Genomic DNA, 18,272 nt, shown 5'->3' on the forward strand with positions numbered 1-18,272 from the left:
GAAGAGTTCTGTTGCAAAAAAGGTCTTCATTTTAGGAGCACATGCAAACTGTTTCATTTGAGAATAGATGTCTGAGCAGGTTATTGTCAAAGTTAATAATTAAATTTTGTGCGTGTGACTTCAGTACAGATACTTACAAAGTAATTTAACTCAGCAAGTTACATTAACAAGTTTGCTCATGGAGTTGTAAGTCAGAAGCCTAATGAAAAATTGTGGTTTGTTTTTCAGCTGATCAGTGTGTGAGTCATTGCAGTGCTCAGACCTGTGTGTTGGCTCAGGAAGAACAGCTTCTACAGACTGGAGACAAACAGCTGGCCAGACATGTGCTGCTGTGCTTACTACTTATTGTTGGCTTGTTTGCTGTAAATATTTTTTCTCCCTGTGTCATTTAACTCATTGAGGTGGTATGATTTTTAGGAAAGCTATATAGACAGTCCGGTAAAAGTCTTCCAGTTACTCATGTAACAATTCATTAAATAAATTAGAGGCTTTATTTTGGTCCCTTACTGAAAGAGGGATATCACAAAATTTATTTTTCTGTGTCACATCATAAATAAAAGGCAAGTTAAGTTTGATGACTTTAGTAAGCAAGCCACACTGGAGAACCCTGAAGGGGGGAAAAAAAATTAATTATATCATTTGGTAATCAATTCATCACTACTGACCCTCTTCTCATTTTTCTCAAGAGCTTTTCTCCTTCCCTAGACAATAATCAATTAAAAATATGAAGTGAATTCTACTTCTGAAGGAGACTGTACAAAAATTGTTCCATTTGATCGTGCTTATATTTGGATCTTGGATTTCTCTGAGGTGTTTTAGTAATGAAGAATAATGTAAGACTTTATTTGAAATGGCAAAATGCTGTTTTGTTACTTTTAGTGGTGGTTTGGAAGCAACATAGCTAAGCTGGTGTTGCCAAGCATCGTTATTGAGATCCTAGCTGTGAAGGTGGCTGCTCCAGTGTAACAGTGTGAGGTATCAGAATGTAATGCACTAGAGGTATAATTTGAATTTTTAACTGTGACAAAGATGAGAAACAACACTCTCTGTTTGAATGTAATGCTCAAAGTTGAGCTTCTAATGGATGACAATTGGGAGGAAGTATTTTTGTTTGAAATGGAAAATACTAGGGCACAAATACGTAATATTGCAAAGGAGGACAGTGTGGCAGAACTATGTAGTGTAATAGCTACTACTGTTGCTTTTCAGGTTCTCTTAAATTACAACATGGAAGTTTCCCTCTCTCAAATTTACTGTATCAAATATTCCATGCTAATATGTTTTTTTTTCACATCCTCTATATTTAAGAGGTGTCCCAAACATTAACCTCTATTTTAGTTGTATCTGAATGATTACATGGATGCTATGAAATGAGACCAGTTACATTAAAGAATTAACATTTACACCCAAAGGGGTTAACTTTGGAGGTTTTTTCCTCTGTCAGGCATCTTAAATAGCTGAAGTGGTATGTGCTTCAGCTTCATGCAATCTTAACTATGCAGAAAATACATAGAAAGCACTGGTCTCAGCTAAACAAGCCTAAAGACAAATACTGCATATCTGGCTGAATACCTGAGTATGCTTAAAGCAAGTTCTTTTTGTAAACATGTAAAGGGGCAGGACCTCTACACTGGTATGTTTTATATTATTTTGTTTACAAAAAAGCTCCCCACCACCACCATTAAGCCTGACTAAAATAGTGCTTTAAGGTATTTATTCCCTTTTATTTGTCTTTATCTGAATAATTTGTTAAATAAAGACAGTGAAAATCGTGCAAGAATCTATTAGCATGTGAAGGGTAAGAAAGTGCTTTTGATTTTTAACAGTCAGGTTTGTGGGTTTTGTTTTTTGTTGTGTTTTTTTTCTTAACAGAATCTTTCCAGTTGCTTGTGGTGGCTGTTCAATCAAGAGCCTGGAAGGCTATATGTGGAATTGCAGTTCTTCTGTGCTGTGTTTAATTTTGGTCAGGTACTTACCAATGTTTGTTCTGAAAATTACTTTGTTAGTGGCTGTTGCAACAGATGCTGTTACACTCTTAAGTTGAAGTCCTCAGACAATGCCGAAGTCACCAGTTCCTTATGTTGTTTTGCCTCTTTTTGTCCAGCTTTTTTTTTTTTTTGTACTTTGATAGCTTTCTTATCATAATGCATGTCTTTTATGTGCATGAACACTTCCAAAGGTACAAATGATAACTGAATGCCAAATGTCTGTGGAAATTGACAGTAGGATTTTAGCCTTGTTTGTACCAAAAAGCTTCACTGGTGTCGCTTCTGTGGAGTTACACCAGTATAAATAAATAAGTGCAAGATGGCGACATGGATACTTGCACTGTAAGGCTTTAACTTATTATCACTCCAGTTTCAGTTATGGCACCATTAACTAATAGCTGATGGTTAGGGGTATAATTGTCCCAGCTGCACAGAGCCTATTTCAGTGCAAACTGACACACGGTAGCTTTGTTATCTATGGAGGTGAAAGCCAGGCAGTGTCAATACCGATGCACTGCAGTATTGAGTAACAATAGTAGTTTTGATACAAAAGCAGTACAGAAAAATGAATCAGCCAGAGAGCATTCTAGCATTCAGATTGCAGTAAGTCAGTTATTTTTTTGACATTAACAAAGACAGATTTGAATAACTGGCTATGTAAGGACAGCCAATTATTCTGAAGTGTCAGGTGGCATGTCACAGCATTAGGTTTATTGAACAATTTCTTAAAGAGTTTCTTTGATGACTGTTACGTATTAATGTCTTTTTAAGGCCCAAATGAAGTACCAAAGCAGAAACAAAATGCATTCTGCGTGATATCCAGAGAACAGGGATGCTTTTCATGTGTGTTTTGGCAATAAGTTTTTAACATTTTATTTCTGTTCTTTAGAAACCAAAGTTTTTGCTTAATGTTGCTTTTTCTGTCTTTCTTCCTCCAGGGCTTTATTTGCTTTGGTATTTTTGGCTTAGATAAGCATTTAATTATTCTACCATTCAAGCGAAGGTAAAGAAAATCTTTGCACTTACACCTATAAACTTACTAATGATAATTTTAAAGGGTATTAAGTGTTCAGTGCCATTGCATTTCATTTCCTATTTGTTTGATCTTCCAAATTTCTTTTCTCTCCCAGCTGTGGAGAATTAATTGCAGTTCACTGTGCATGAGTTTTTGCTGCTGTCCTAATGACACTCCCAAAGGCAAAGATCCCACAGGCTCCCCATAGGCAAAACCTTTGGCAAATGATGGTGACATATGGGGTTGGATCAGCAAGATGGTGAATGTTCAGAAACAATTGCAACTGCTAAATTAAAACTTAGATGTGAATGCTGAACCAGGATCTGTCATCACTGGTTTGAAGTCCTGTTTTCATAACCTCATGCAAGTGGACACTTCCACTGTGGAGGTGCAAGTTGTACAAAGCAATCTTTAACTTAGAGCTAGCTGGCTGTGGTGTGAATCCAGCAGCTAAAGCTGGCTTGCAACTCTCTCTGTCTTCCCTTCCACCTGAGCCTAGAATAAAAACTCTCGGTGTTCAAAGGCCATACAAGTATATTCAGAAAACCGTATATAAAGTGCTGGGCACCAAACCAGTAAAACAGTTGTGATAAGCTTCCTATGAGTTGCATTCCATTTTTTTCAGATTCCCTAAAAATGCCTCTGGTTGATTTGCTGGTTGTAATTTTTTTTTATTTTTTTTTATTAAGACTTGAATTTTTCTGGGGAGGAAGAGAAGCAGCAGGGCATACAGATCCCTCTGTACCTGAGGAAATCAGGATGACCTGTCAACAGTTTGTTCATTATCATAGAGATCACTGTGTCAAAAGTATTGTCAAAGGCAGAAGGTAAGGTTCCTCCCTGCACATATAACCTGTTACAGAGGTCATAGCTCACCTTTTGGAAATCATAAAATGCAGTTTTATCTGTCTGTGGGTGATTCCTGTTGTGGCATATTTATTCAAACCTCAAGGTGAGGATTAAGAATTTAGCAGTAACTGTTTCTAGTCTCACACTGGAACACTGAGGTGCAAATTGTCACATATCTATCTCATCTAGATTTTATATAAATTACAAAAAGTTTTATACTATTAAGGCATTGCCCCAGTTTTTGCATTTAGCTGCAGTTCAGGAGAGAAAATCTTTCTGAAGAAATGTGTATAATAATGCCTGTAGTAGAGTCCATGTGCCTGTGAGTTTTGTCAGACTTGAGACCCTTCGTTTCGAGATTAAGAAGGTGTCGCTGTTTATGTGACTATATGTTTACTGATAAATAGCTTTTACAGGAGGCAACACTGTTGCAACTCGTGTCAGTGTGTACTCAGAGGCTACTCAGTCTGTGAGATAATAGTGTTTTTAGGACCTTTACACCTTTTAAGTTCATACAGTTTTCTTTGCTCATGCCTCTTGTGAGGTCTAAACCTTACTTTATGAGATAAGCAAAGCCTCCAGAGGCAAATTATGATGCCCAAATCAAGGATTATGTATTCAGGTATGTTTAGGTGGATGAGGAGGGAAATGCAGACAAAGTAGCAGGAGCAAGAAAAAGATTCTGCCTTTATTTAAATATTTAGTGTGTGAAATGGAGACATGAAGAATTGTTCTAACAGGACACTTCTACTTCTCTTGTCATGTGGGCTTTTAAGTAGGACTAGTTTGACGGGGTGGGGTGGTCTTTTAATGATCAGATGGTCCAAAACCAGATTCCAGAACTGGGTTTAACAGCATCATGATTTCATTCAGTCTCCTCAGAAGTCAGCAATATTCCATAAGAAATAAAGTGATGAAGTTATCCATTTAGGAAAAATGAACTGTGGCAGTTCAAGGACTTGCTTCTTTCATGCTAGACAGAAAAGATATATCAGAAAATGTTTGTTCTGAAATGGGACAAGTTTTACAGCTATGTTTCCTGTGTCTCTATTGCTGTTGTGGTTTCTTGGGCTTTGAGCTGTTGATTTGGTTGAGTGTTGTGATTTTTTATTAATCATATATCCACCTGAGAACACATCAAAATTTGACATTTGTTGCTTCATTGTTTTAATGTTATGTTTGTGTGGAACTAGTTTCATGTCTTATTTCTCCTTGTGAGTTAAAAGAAAGCTTTTCTCTTCTCATTTTAAATATTCATCTAACTTGATCCTATCATCTTTGATTTGAACATACTGTAACTGAGACCTTGTAATCATGGATTTTTATTTATTTTAATTTTTGCTTCTCTGCTAATAGACGTTAACACTTGCTCTGTGTTACTGCTGCTTTTAACTTAAAAATAGAGAAAGAAGTTTGTGTTTTGCTGTCTTGTGTAGCTGTTAATCATCTTCAGAAACCCTGCGCTTGGGTTCCGTAGAGCAGATTTTAGATAACCAGAAACATTCATTGCTGCAGGTAAATTTCTGAATGGTATTTTTACTGCCACTAAGTAAATGTTAGTGGCATTGCCTCATAAATATGTAACAGAAAATTAGTTTAGTCTTGTTGTAAACGTTTTGTTTATTCTTAGTACTGCCTGTGTGGTAAATATTTAACCAGATATGCAAGTTAAATGGTTTTTGTTTACAATGTATGTAAGCAGTTAGTGTCTGCTTAAATCTGTAAAGAAATTATAAAATGGAATTGAAGTGCGGATTGAGTCCTTGTTGCTGCAGACATGCTGCACTCAACTCAGATATTTTGTTGCAGAAATGGTCGTGATAATGAGTACGTGGGAACTAAGTACTCAAGAAATAAATTACATTGTGTATGTTTTTAGAAACATTGCTACTTATGTTCACTGAAGTTTATTTGCACAAGCCTAAAATAACTTTGTATGTTCATTTTGCTTCTCATTGAAGTGTCTGTAGGAAAAGGTAGTGAACATTGGCAAGTCCCTAATATACAAAACTTGCAAATTCTCTTCTAACATGCTTTTAACTATCATGATGTCTTTCCTTGTTTCCTGCTATTTTTCCTTGCCTTTCCCCATCGTGCAGTGGTGATACCAGATTTACAGAACATGTGGGTGAATCATTCCTTTGACATACAGGTGTGGTGCAAAGATCTCCACTGGCATCTTCTTTGGCTGTGACCTGGTGAACTGGCTCATGCAAGTTGGCCTTGCCTCTGACCGTGGTGAAGCTGTGATGTATGGAGACAGACTGATGAGAGGAGGCGTCGTCCAGCATATTACAAATGAATTTGAATTTCGCGATGAATATTTGTATTACCGTTTTGTTCCTAAGAGATCAGTTGCAGTTGAGAGCCATTGACCTGAGAATGTAGGCAGAGGACAGGCAGTTAGGGGTGAGTGTGACCACCTCCTCTGCCTTCACCAGTGAAATTGGAAGTATTTCTTTCTCATGGCTCTTGGAGAATTGAGTTATTCTCTCTTGTAAAGTTAAGAGATGTGGTTTTACTTATGTCTGTTCTGAAGGAAATGTCAGCAAAGGATTTTTAGTGAGTGTTCCAGTTAATGCAACTAGAACAAAACAAGATGCTCTGGATTTAGAGCATTTTTTCCATTTTGAGCAAAACAAATAGTAAAATGGTATATGTCACTGTCATATTATAGAGGCATTGTAACAGCAGCTTTAGTGACTGGTGCCAAATGAAAAAAACCACCCATGAATTAGAGGTATTTTTTATGTTGCCGTGTGTTTTCCATATTTTAGTGTGGCCTCCCTGTGACTTCACAGAAGTAGAATTTCTTCTATCGTACACCGTTTTTACTACTCTACTCTTGTCTAACACCAGGAAATTTTTCTAGCTGTTTACACCTCAAATCAGGTAGTTTGTTTCCCCCTTAAAGATAAAATCCTCCATTTGTAAAAGTAGAATTGTTGTGAAGATGATTCCGATGTCGGAGGATTAAAGCTGAGGAAATATTGAGTGGAATAAATAATGGTTTTCTACAAAATTACCAAATCTTGAAAACATATAAAAATACCCACTTCTCCCCCAAATCAGGAAAATGATATAATAGAATTTTGTATAAAAAATTAGTTGTGAAGTTTTGCCTTATGGTGGTAGTAACAGCTTTGTCATGAGTAGATTTTTAATTTCTGAAATTAGCCTTTCCATTTTTAATTCAGAAGTGCCAACCTCAAAGAAAGATGTTATGGAAGCCTTGGATACCTGTGCAAGTCAGGATGAAAAATTTTATCAGATCATAATATCTTTTAAATGGAATACAATGACTTTCAAATCAATTATATAAAGTATCCTAACTGAACATCCAAGTTAGGATTTAGAGTAGCTAAAGATCCTGAAATTTTAGTATTGGTGGCCTAACAATGATTTCTAATAAGCCTCAGGTATCCTCCTATGATGTTTAGTTACTCTAGTGTCATTCAGATTTCTGTGCACTGAAAGCAGAATCTGCGAATCTGTGTGTCTTCTGCAGTGTTTTGAAAAGTTTAAAGACAAACTGTAGTATTTGATAGCCATTATGCTGCCCTTTTACAACTGCAAGAACAGCATTTATATGTCTACATAAAAATTTTATATAGTGAAGGAAAGGAACCTGGGTATTAAAAAAAAAAAAGTTATTTGCTCAAGTATATGAATAACTCTTCTCATCCTTTTTTTTAAAGTCTTTCCCTTCTTTTTCCTTTTTTTCTTTTTTTTTGGGTACACAGGTTTTTATTATAGCTACTTGTGCATCTAGTTTGTATTAAGAATTAAAAGTGATTTTAGCAACATAAACTACCATTCAAGAAACAGTTGTGTCACAGTAGCTACAACTCCATGCAAGGCTTATATGGGAAAAGTAATTCCTTTTACTGTCAGTCTTAGTGCACTTCTGTAGTGTGCACAGAAACATAACTGCATGCTACTGCATATGTATGCTATACAAACTGACGTGTTTTAATGTTTTCCAGCAACAAAAAAATTGACATTTATATCAGGCTGTGGCCACAAAGGAAAACAAGAGTATATTTCCCCTGCAACTGCTGAAGATTATTACATCAAATATTTTGGAATAATTAGATATATGCGACTTAAGAGCAGAAGCCGTGAGTATGTCTGGCTTCTAAGTACTGTAACTTGTCAATAAATCTGTTACTTGATTTCAGAGTTCTGAGTTTTGATGTGATGTGAGGTGTGAGAGGGTTATGTGTGCGTGTCAAGATTTATGATAAATGTGTTTTTCTGAGAGATTTGGTAAAGTGGCTCTTGGGTTTCAAATTTGGTATTTCTTTAATCCACCCTTGATGCTTTTTAAGTAGACAGAGGACTTGTTAATGGGTGTTCACACAAGGATACCAGTTTTCATCCAACAGCATAAACAGATCTTTTAAGAACATTCCACATTATCATCTACTTAGCAAATAGTATTTTTTTATTTTTTGTTTTTATTCTTCAAATGTTCAAGAAGTTGGTCTTAGGTCAGTTTTATGGGTCTATGCATAGTCATTGTTCTTACACTTGTCTTTCTCATTTTCACCAGAAAGTCCTGCCCTTGCCTCCCTTTTTATAATGGCTCCCTAGGTTTGAACACAATATATCTGTTTTAAGTAAGAAATTGCTCAAAGTATCTGCTTAGAGAAGGCTCCCTGTTACAAATCTAACACCTTTAATGAACAACTGACACCAAAATCTGTTAGATTTAACTGTTACAATACTGTGACTGCTGAGAATCATACCCATTAGTCTGATGAGAGTCTGTAATGGTTAATAAGTCTAAGAACTAAAGAAACTAGGAATGAAATATGGGATATGATAATCTATTTCTAAATCACTGGGTACTTCTGGAAGCTACAAATACTTTGAATAGCTTTAGAAAGTTACATAGCTCTTTTATCTGAAAAATATTTGCTTTCACCAAGGAGCATTAGGAAATTCTAAGTAGTTGACAATTTGATGTATGCCAGTAGTTGATCTACTGAAGTGTGCGTTTTTGATGTTTAGAAATAGCTTTGCTTTAAAGATGTGATCAGTGGTGCAGTGAGTTCTTTTATTTTTGAAGGTGGATTAGTTTGGAATAAATCACAGTTAACTTGGAAGTTATAGTTCCATGAAAACATCCACTGACCAAGTAAGTCCAGAGGAGTCTCCAGTGAAACACTGATCTCAAATATTTGTGATCTCAATATATATCTCAAAATAATTGTGATAATAGACAGGGGTGGATATAAAACTTTGCTTTCTAGGTAGCAATTTTAGTACTTTTTGAGTTTGTTTTTTTAATACTGATCATTATCAAACTCTAGACCTTTTAAAATAAGCTGCAAGATATATTCCTAGATTAAATACATGCAAAGATTGCCCTCTAGAGGACATTCTTTTTTTTTTTTTTTTTTTTTTTAATTTATGACTGTGGGAGGGAGGTTTATTTATTTTTCCTGACCTCATCTTCATTTTCTGTTTTGGCACTGCATATGTTCTAGAAGGATGAAATCCCAGGAAAAAAAAAGATACCAAAATATCCTGTACTCTGTTGGCCATCACTTGATCTATCTCCACACATCACGTCGTTTTTACTTTGTATCCTGTAGACCACCAAATAAAAAACAGCACAGAAACTAGAGGAACAGTTAGACTATATCTGCCTATATTACAACCAGACCAATATGTTTAACCTGGTTAATTGCCACCCCGTGATTAAGTGGCCAAGACATTCACTTAAAGGCCTACTCCACCACCTTCACTACTTTCATTCCTGTGTAACTTCATAAAATCATAGGATGGTTTGGGTTGGAAGGCACCACTGCAGCACAAAATTGTTTCTCTTATTTTGCTATGCTACCTGTAAACTTGACTCTGTTTCCAGCACAGTTTTACCTAGCATTTATTAATGCTTTGAAGTTATCAAAGAGCTAGTGTGGAACAGCTGATGACCAAAAATAGGACAAAGATACACAGAATTGTCAGATATAGACATCCATGATGCAAACAGGTAAATACAGCAAAATTTTATTAATTATAGCTTCCAGTTCACAACCATGCACTGCACTATTGAACTTCTAAGTTTTGTTGGCAACACAGACACAAAAGGTTAACAGTCAACTCAAACTTACTTTCAGTCTTACCTGCTACTGGGTCTTACTTGCTACTGTCACTTGAATGTTCAAGAACCTTTCCTGACCCTTTAATTTCTTGCTGTGGATCTGAACACGGTATTCCAAATTAACTTCTACTTTCATTGTAAGATCAGGAAGAACAAATTCTGCTAAGCTCTTAATTTTCTTATTCATTCTGCAAACTTCATTGTATGTGTATTCTTTTCTTTGCTTATACTTACTTCTTTTTTTACCAGTGGGGGGATAGAACAGCTCACAAAATGAGAAAACTGCACGTGTGTAGCCCCATCTCTAGCATCTGAAATGATTCTATAGACCAAATATAGAAAAATCATCAGAAAATGGTCTTTCTGTGGTCTGCTCTGTGTTTCTGTGGGGGTGCTGTGTCATGTCACATACTGCTACTGCAGCTCTAATGCTCTGTTTCATGTTACGTATTCTCTTCTGAAGGTCTGCAGAAGTGCTGGCTGTTTGGGGTTTTTTTTCTTCCAGTCATACCCTGCTTGATCATGTAGTAAAGCCAGAATCTGCTTTTTCTTGTTTGCTTAGTTTGTCCCTTGCCACAGATAATAAAAGTAGTGTCACGTATTGATCATTACTTTTAAACAGGATCAGGGCAGGGAGGAAGAGTTCATAGCAGGGCAAAAAGCTTGATTAAACAGGGAGGAAGAGTTCATAACAGGGCAAAAAGATCGTAATTTTGGCAAGACAAGTCATGGTTAAAAGGCTTTATATGAAGTGAAAAAATTTTGAAAGTCCTTCTAAGTGTCCCACTTGAGTACGTTTATATACTTGTGTACCCCTACCTCTTCCTTTCTAGCTGCCCAATTTAAAAAAGTAACAATTCAAGAAACATTAAAGAAATCCCACACAATGTTATAAAGTGCATTGAAGAATTAATTTGACAAAAATCATACTGTGTGCAAATAAGTTTATTTTTTGTTGTCAGGGTGGGGAAAACAGGGAAGTAAAGATTGTGTGGTAGCTTGCAGGATGCTTGCGTTGTTGAATTCCATGTTATCAGATTTAACAACTCACGGTAAAATTGTAACTGTGATTTGGTTTTAATATACATTGAACTCTTACCCTCATTTTACATTGGAGGAGTAGAAGGTTCATAGATGAAAAGTATCTTAAAATGTTCTGTTTTATCAAACAGCTGAATATCAATTTTAATTGACTTGCATAGCACTTTTTATTCAGGGCACATAATAGCTTCTACATTTTACAAAGTCCTTCAGCATGGCCATTTTAATTTAGGCAGTGTGGAATTCTGCTATGATTATCTGGACTATAAAAGCTACATGTGTGTACATTGGAACTGGGTTCTGAGTTAGAGTTCTTCATCCAGAGATGGGGTTGTTCCACAATTCAGTCAAGTTACTACATTCTCGTTGCATCTGTTTGTAGGCAAAATCAGTCTCTGCTGACAGCTTTATGTCACCTAGAGACAAAGCTACTGCCTAGCTCTTAAGAGCCTTTTCAACATTGCTTTATACAACCAGAAGCTGTTTAGCCTGAATATGAAACTGCATTTTTAAAACTGTCCATATTAAATGGTATATTGAAAATAGGATGTAATCTATATAGCTACTTCATTAAAAAAGTTAAATCACAAAACTGAATTTTACCACACTCAAATAGTAGTTTTAGCTATATATTTTGAGTTCTTCTTCTACACACTGTGAAAAAAGGTTAACCATTTGGTTAACATCAAGACATCTGTTTTGCAGGATTGATTCCATTTCACTTATCTTCCGTTTCTCCAACTCCTGTATCTTTTTCAGCATCTCTTTACCTTTGCCCTGCAAAAAGAAACGTCTGTATTTCAGTAAAACCTATACAGAGTATGTAGTGTTCACCCTAACAAAACTCTGTTCTTATGTCCTTGTTTTAACCTCTTAATAGTTTCTAGGGTACAAGTTTGTGTTGGTAGAAGATAGCACCATGACAGGTGGTCTTAGGAATCTTTCTTAATACCTAGCACTCACTTCATCTCCTACATCCTTGTCTGATGGACTGAAAATAAACAAAATTAAAGATGCTTTAGCTATTTGGCTACCAACACTTAAGCAGGCACACCTTACTTTTTAGAACATGTAAATAGGAGAGATGCTACTGTTAAAAGTGAGCGGCTACCTCCCTGCTTCACCTGTGTCCTGCTATCTTCGTGATCTTGTTTTCTTTCCAGTTCACACCAAGCAATGGTAAAAGGCATGCCCTCCTTGCTGCCTGAGACCAGGGTCCTGAAGAGCCCTAAGTACTCTTACTAGGACTTGTATATTGCCTGTGGCTGCTCAAGCATTTCCCCACTATCTGACCGGTGCAGGAGTATGCGTGGCCTGCTGCTTTGCAAGATGAGCAGTACAGACACTTGTCTGGGGCTAGGCCTGGGAGTACAGCATGTGCTAGTTGCAATTTTTAGTGTCTGAAACATATGCCTGCCAGATGCCAGGACAATGGGCTTCTGGTGCACTACAATGCTCTTTGCAATCCATCAAAGGGCATTAAATGGTCTCACATTAACAAAACGTGAGCAAGGAGCTTATATAAACCAGCTGCTTGCGTTGAAATCTAATTTAATCAACATACCTTGATAGTTTCCATAACTACAGCAGCACTTTCATGTTTTTTATAGAGCTCATGTCTTCGATCTGGCTTATGCTGAAAACGTGGTTGCTTCTTAACTGGATCATCATGACCAAATGTAGGGGAGCTAGTTTTTAATAACCGAGTAATATTGGGCACAAAAATGAAAGGCTTGAATACAGACCTAGAAAGAGAAAATAGAACAGAGATCCTTTACTAATACAGTTTTGCTAAAATTGTTGAGTCAGTAGATTGCTGTATTTTTTTTACCATTCTTCTAATTCTTTCATTTAAGAAGTCTAGAAAAAAAACCACCAAACCAACTCCTAACTGATATTTAAGTCAGTGTCATAGCAGTGTTTCACTAGGTAGGTTGGTAGATAGCCTTAATGGACGTTATGTTCCTCCTCCTTCTGGATTATGCTGGGAGAAGGGAGAGAAAAAAAAAAAAAACCAAACCAAAAAGGAATATAATTAGACAAATTGCAACACTTTTTCATTTAGATACTTGCAACTTTTTATCTGCATTATTTGCTGCTATATCACCTTGCAGGATCTGGTGTTCCAGTAAAGAAGTGAATACATGGCAAATCAGGCTGCTGAGGCAATACAGACACCATGCTTCCAGTTGTCATAAATCCACCTTCCATATTAATGCCACTCTCTTTGTCACGAAGAATTTCCATCATTATTTCAGAAGTGATGGATCCTATTTAAGATACAATACAATTACTTGCACACAGCGCTACTTACAATGCCAACTAAATGGCATGTTCTTGACAACTGGCTGCTTTTTCCTGTAATAGGCAATGCCAATTTTAGTTTGTCCGTGTTGGCAGAAAAAAAAATCATCCTAACAGCATACCTTAATATATGTAACACACTTAAAAATACTATCATTTTCCCCAAAGTATTTATTTCAGAGAGTAGGTGATAACGAGCTACAACATTTATGACTTAGAAAAGGGGGAGGATGATGACACACGATGTTTCCCAGAAAGGTAAAATACATATGACTAGCAAATGTTTGTTCACACAGTAACACTGCAGATGAAAATTAGTAGCCTGGATTAAAGGCTGAATTTTCTGAGCACTGTGTGGAAGGTAAGTGACTGAAATAGTTATTGGTATTTGTACACAGTTATACCACTTTGCTTTGCTTTGGAAATGTAAAAACAGTAACAATTGTGCGTGAATTTTGTGTGTAACTTTGAAAATGAAACACCAAGACTCACTTTTATTATTTTAATCATCTGACCTTCCAAAGCTCTTAGGCTTCAAGTTGACAACAGATGCACTGCACTAGTAACATGTTCTGTGCTACAGAATCAACTACAAAACTACAATAGTACATCCATTTGTAAATAAGTCTTAATCAATTATCTATGTGAGGTATGGAAAATAATTCTTCTCAGTTAGATGAAACAAAACCCTTTCCACGTATGCTTCTGCATCCAGTGTTCAGATGATACTGCTGTTCATGTATAGCGTGCACTGAAGCTTAAATACTGGCATAGTATCACCAAGCAATCCAACAGGCAGCACTTGCAGTAGTTTATTTTTCAAATCTGGTGTACCAGTTGAATGTGTGCATGTGGTAGAAAAGCGTTAGTTCATTCACTTTTTTTTTTATTTGAAGGTATCATCCACCATTTAATCTTTTAACGTTTCCCTCAGTGAAGTTCTAGCTGCATAAAGATTCTTTTTTTTTTTAACTGCCTTGCTGTTTCCTCTTAAAATAATCACTCTGCTGCTAAGTCAGATGTGTCCAGGTTTTTCTTTTTTTTAATACACAATTCTGCATGCCTGTAGACATTTCAGCAAGGAAACACTCTTAAGTATTCCCACAGTTGCCTGGGAAAGTTGAAGAATTCAACAAATCGGCAAGCTAGAAGAATCAAAGAAATTAAAAGAAGCAACAGTTTGCCAACTGCAAGCTGGCAGCTTGTCCAGGAGGAAAGAAGGTATTGCGCTATATGTTTTTATTATTTTGTATTCCTGAAATACATTCCTTATTTTTTGAAATATTTATAACATTTATCTAAAAATGGTCTTCGCATGATAGGCTGCCTAGAAAAAAACTGTAATGCCACTGAGTGGAAAAGCTGGGATGGGTAGATTAAGAAACCAGTGATTTTACTGATGCTGTAAACCAAATAGCTTTTAGTTAGGGCACCTATTTAAAATAAATCTAAACAAACCGAAACCATATGAGGCTGATAACCTGGACACCTAGTGTTTATTTTTAAAATGGTTCAGGTAAATGCCTGAAAATGGGGATTTAGAATGAAAACACTGATAGAATCTCAGCATTGTTATAATACAAGTAAATACAGGTATTATGAAAATGCTTTTCAGTATTCTGAACCTGCAATTCCCAAAATGAATGCAGGATTTACACGATCACTAGCGCAGGACAGTAAAAGGTAATTCATGCTGATGCATTAACTAAATGCTAAACCTGGTCTGGCAGAGCTCAGCCAAATAAAAAAACACAGGGGTGCAATGTAATTTTGGTTCAGATTAATTACTTTAAATGAGCAAGTGAATACAGATGCAGCAAAAACCTGCCAGGTGGATGCAGTTAGAAGAGAAGTAATAGCTTCTTTCTATAGAGGTCTGAAAAATAAGTGATTAAGTTAGTGATTAGGAGCACCTGCTTAGAGTAGAGAAGATTATTTTGTTCTGCTCTCAGTGTGTTATTAGACTACACAAGGTTAGAGTAGCAGTTATACTGGAACCACAAAGATTTAAAAACCAGTCTCAAAAAATAAATGCAAGATATGTATCTGAATGCTGTGCTGTTGTCTTACGCCTGTATGAATGGTACCAGACTGACATTGTTCATAAGGTTCTGTTTGTGGCTGAAAACCACTGGGAGTCTGTTTTGGCCTGCATATTTATTTTTCTTAAGAGGTACAGTATAACATAAAGCCTATCAAATTGTTTCAGAGCAGGTCTTACAGAGTATTTAGCGGTATGATCATAATGTGACCTCTCAGTGTTGTTACTGACACTGTTACTCTGTGTGTTTGGTAATTGACCCTTGTTTTAATTTCCCCTCATCAACAAATAGGCAGAAATGGATAGAAGACTTAAAGTTCAGCATTTCTCCTTTGGGCGAAAAGTTATTCAAGTAGGTTCTGGTTCACCAGATCATGTCAATGATTGCCCACATCAGATGTCTAATAACATTATTTAAATTAATGTATCTCACTAAATGCTTTGCATATCTTAAAAAAAATAATATAAAATATGATACCTTTGTGCTTGTTCAGAAGTTTATAGCCTTCACAATATCGGCCTCTGGATGTGGTCATTCTGGCAGTATTTACATAAGAATATGTGGCAGCAAAGTCAAATTCCTTTTCGCCATCCCACCAGCCCTTGCTTTTGGCATATTCCTTCAATTCTGGGTGTTCTCTGTCAATCTTGGTTGTGATAGAGAGCTGGTTGGAAATATTCCGTACACCGCCTGTTTGTAAAGTGAGGAAAGAATCATTTTAATACGCTGAATGCTTTTTCTTGATACTTTGTTTACAATTAGCTTACTAAAGCAAATTATGCCCTGAAGAGTTTCCTACAAGATCTATGAATCCTGTGGTTTATTTTTGGCCCTCTCTCCCTGGCTATTATGCGTCCTTCTGATTGAAATTCCACTGCCACTCAGTCCTGACTCATTTACTTCTATTGCCAGCATCATATTTCAGGTTCTGTTCTGATTATTCCCATCTTTACATTCTTCTTGTTAGACCTCCAAAGATGTAGCTTGTCCACTGGAAAAAAAAGCCACTTCAGAGCCTAATGCACCAATCCTGTCAGTGTTACCCTGTCACCAAATGAAACTGTCATCAGTTGCCACCATCCTTAACACCATACATACTGCTGTCATTCTCATGCTGACCTTCTTGCTGTCCTCCATTTTCCAAGTGCAGATATGGTCATTTCTGACTCTGAAAAGCCCCCTGTGACTCAGCTCCTCTGTGAAACTGCTAGCCACTCCACACTGATGCCCTAGGAAGCAATGCTGTTGCTTACAGGCACACGTACACATCTGGAGGCTAGACCGATGCCTTCATGAAATGATAATTGAGAAGTGGAGAACTGCTAATTGTCATTGTATTTGAAATGTTTAAAATGAAGAGTGTCATCCATACCTTCTACTTTTTCTGCTGCCCAGTATTTTCCTGATGTCTCCAGCACCCATGCTTCCTTTCTGTCAGCTATCAGAAAACTGTTATGGTATGTGAATGCCATGTGGCTCTCCATACAGTTTCCTCCCTGTCCATGTTTTTCTAGCAAATCAACTATGACAGTTAGAGCCTTTTCAGCTGTGTCTGCTCTCTCGAGTCCAAGCCTAAAAAAACCAAAACCCCAAAACAGAAAGGAAGATGTAATCTTTGGAACTATAAACTTTACATACAAGTATTCAGCCTGAATATACAAATTGACTTAGCATACTAGTTTTGTATGTACCTGATGCTTTGTACAATCTGGTAAGAGAAAGGAGCAAGTCACTCAAAGGGCTTGTTTGAAGTGGGTCCTCTATGTGCTTGACGTGGGGAAAACCAACCAAAGGGCAATACAGAAAGGCAGGGAGGGGGCTCCTAGGGAACGCCTCCAGTGCTGGGTGGGTACGGAACCAGGGGCAGACAGTACCAAGAACTGCCTGCCTGCTGTGGGTTAATGGGCGTTACACGGGCACCCAGTGAGGCAGGCACCAGCAGCTGTCATTATTCACCTGGAGGTGCCCGGCTAAGACTGGAATTTAAAAAGACGTGTGTGAAAGCTGGGGGAAACAGGAAATGAGCGCAGATGCTAGAAGAAGGCCCAAACACTGGTTCCTGAAGCCCAGCTGCGCTCCTGTTAAGTCTTGTTTCAGTTTAATATAAATTTTGTGGAGAGAAAAACGTTTGATTTCCTCGATGGATTCTGTTCTTGCACCTGAGAGCTCTCGGGGCTCCCGGCGCCTGGCAGGGATGCAAGGCCGTGCCAACGCACACTTATTTTTAACCACGGCTGGAACAGCAGAAGAGGTGGGCGTGTCCTCTGAAAGCGAAAGCACGTATTTCCCCGTGTAACTCACACCAAACGTTTCCAAATTAAATTCCGAGTTCAGCACCGTTTACCAAAAGAGCCCGTGCCAACCTGACCAGGTCCATGCCGAGGAGGGCTTCGTCGTCGCCGACCTCCTCCCGCCCCCACACCGCCTCGTTGCCGATGCAGACGCCGTGCTCGTTGGCCCCCATCTCGGCGCCCCAGAGCCAGGCGGGCCGGCTCAGCACCACGGCGTGGGTCTTCGCCACCTGCTCGATCGTCACGTAGGTGCACTGCAAGAAGCCGGAGCACGACACGAATTACCTGTCACGACAGCGCTTTGGCGAGCGTCGCCCCGAGATTCACGGGCTGCAAACGCACGGCCGCGGGGGGGGGGCTCCTGCCGCCGGCCCGGCCGTGCCCCACCGCGGGCCGCCCCGCGCCCTCACCTCCAGCGCGGCGCCGGGCGGGTGCGCGGCGGCCGGGAAGTGCACGACCTCCTGCACCTCGTCCGCCGGCCGGTCCGAGTTCTTCCCGAAGATGACGCGGCCCCCCGCCGCGGCGGGCGGCAGCGCCACGAAGGTGTCGCAGGAGCGGGGCGGCGGGCGGGCGGACATGCTGGCGGCGGGCGCTCCGCGGGGCTCGGCGGCGGCGGGGCGGGGCGGG

General features: G+C 38.3%; 2 protein-coding genes across 5 annotated transcripts in view; one reads left to right on the forward strand and one right to left on the reverse strand.

The window, feature by feature from the left end:
• The window catches only part of GPR155 (G protein-coupled receptor 155), a 31,769-nt gene extending 23,742 nt beyond the window's left edge, over positions 1-8,027 (forward strand). For all 4 annotated transcript variants that reach the window (XM_080400531.1, XM_080400528.1, XM_080400529.1 and 1 more), the window contains exons 12-16: positions 229-362; positions 1,873-1,968; positions 2,927-2,991; positions 3,693-3,830; positions 6,005-8,027. In XM_080400531.1, the coding sequence (XP_080256657.1) occupies positions 229-362; positions 1,873-1,968; positions 2,927-2,991; positions 3,693-3,830; positions 6,005-6,227 (656 nt within the window). In that variant the 3' untranslated portion in view covers positions 6,228-8,027. The remainder of the gene's footprint in view (positions 1-228; positions 363-1,872; positions 1,969-2,926; positions 2,992-3,692; positions 3,831-6,004) is intronic.
• A 2,867-nt stretch (positions 8,028-10,894) lies between these two features.
• On the reverse strand, positions 10,895-18,266 carry SCRN3 (secernin 3). Its single transcript, XM_080400559.1, has 7 exons — positions 18,056-18,266; positions 17,718-17,899; positions 16,727-16,926; positions 15,832-16,044; positions 13,116-13,278; positions 12,573-12,753; positions 10,895-11,785 (listed from the first exon to the last, which is right to left on the reverse strand). The coding sequence occupies exons 1-7, from the start codon at positions 18,221-18,223 to the stop codon at positions 11,630-11,632; spliced, it is 1,263 nt and encodes a 420-aa protein (XP_080256685.1). The 5' UTR covers positions 18,224-18,266; the 3' UTR covers positions 10,895-11,629.
• Positions 18,267-18,272: the final 6 nt, after the last annotated feature.

Source organism: Falco punctatus, assembly GCF_963210335.1.
Source record: "Falco punctatus genome assembly, chromosome: 8".
NCBI lineage: Eukaryota > Metazoa > Chordata > Aves > Falconiformes > Falconidae > Falco > Falco punctatus.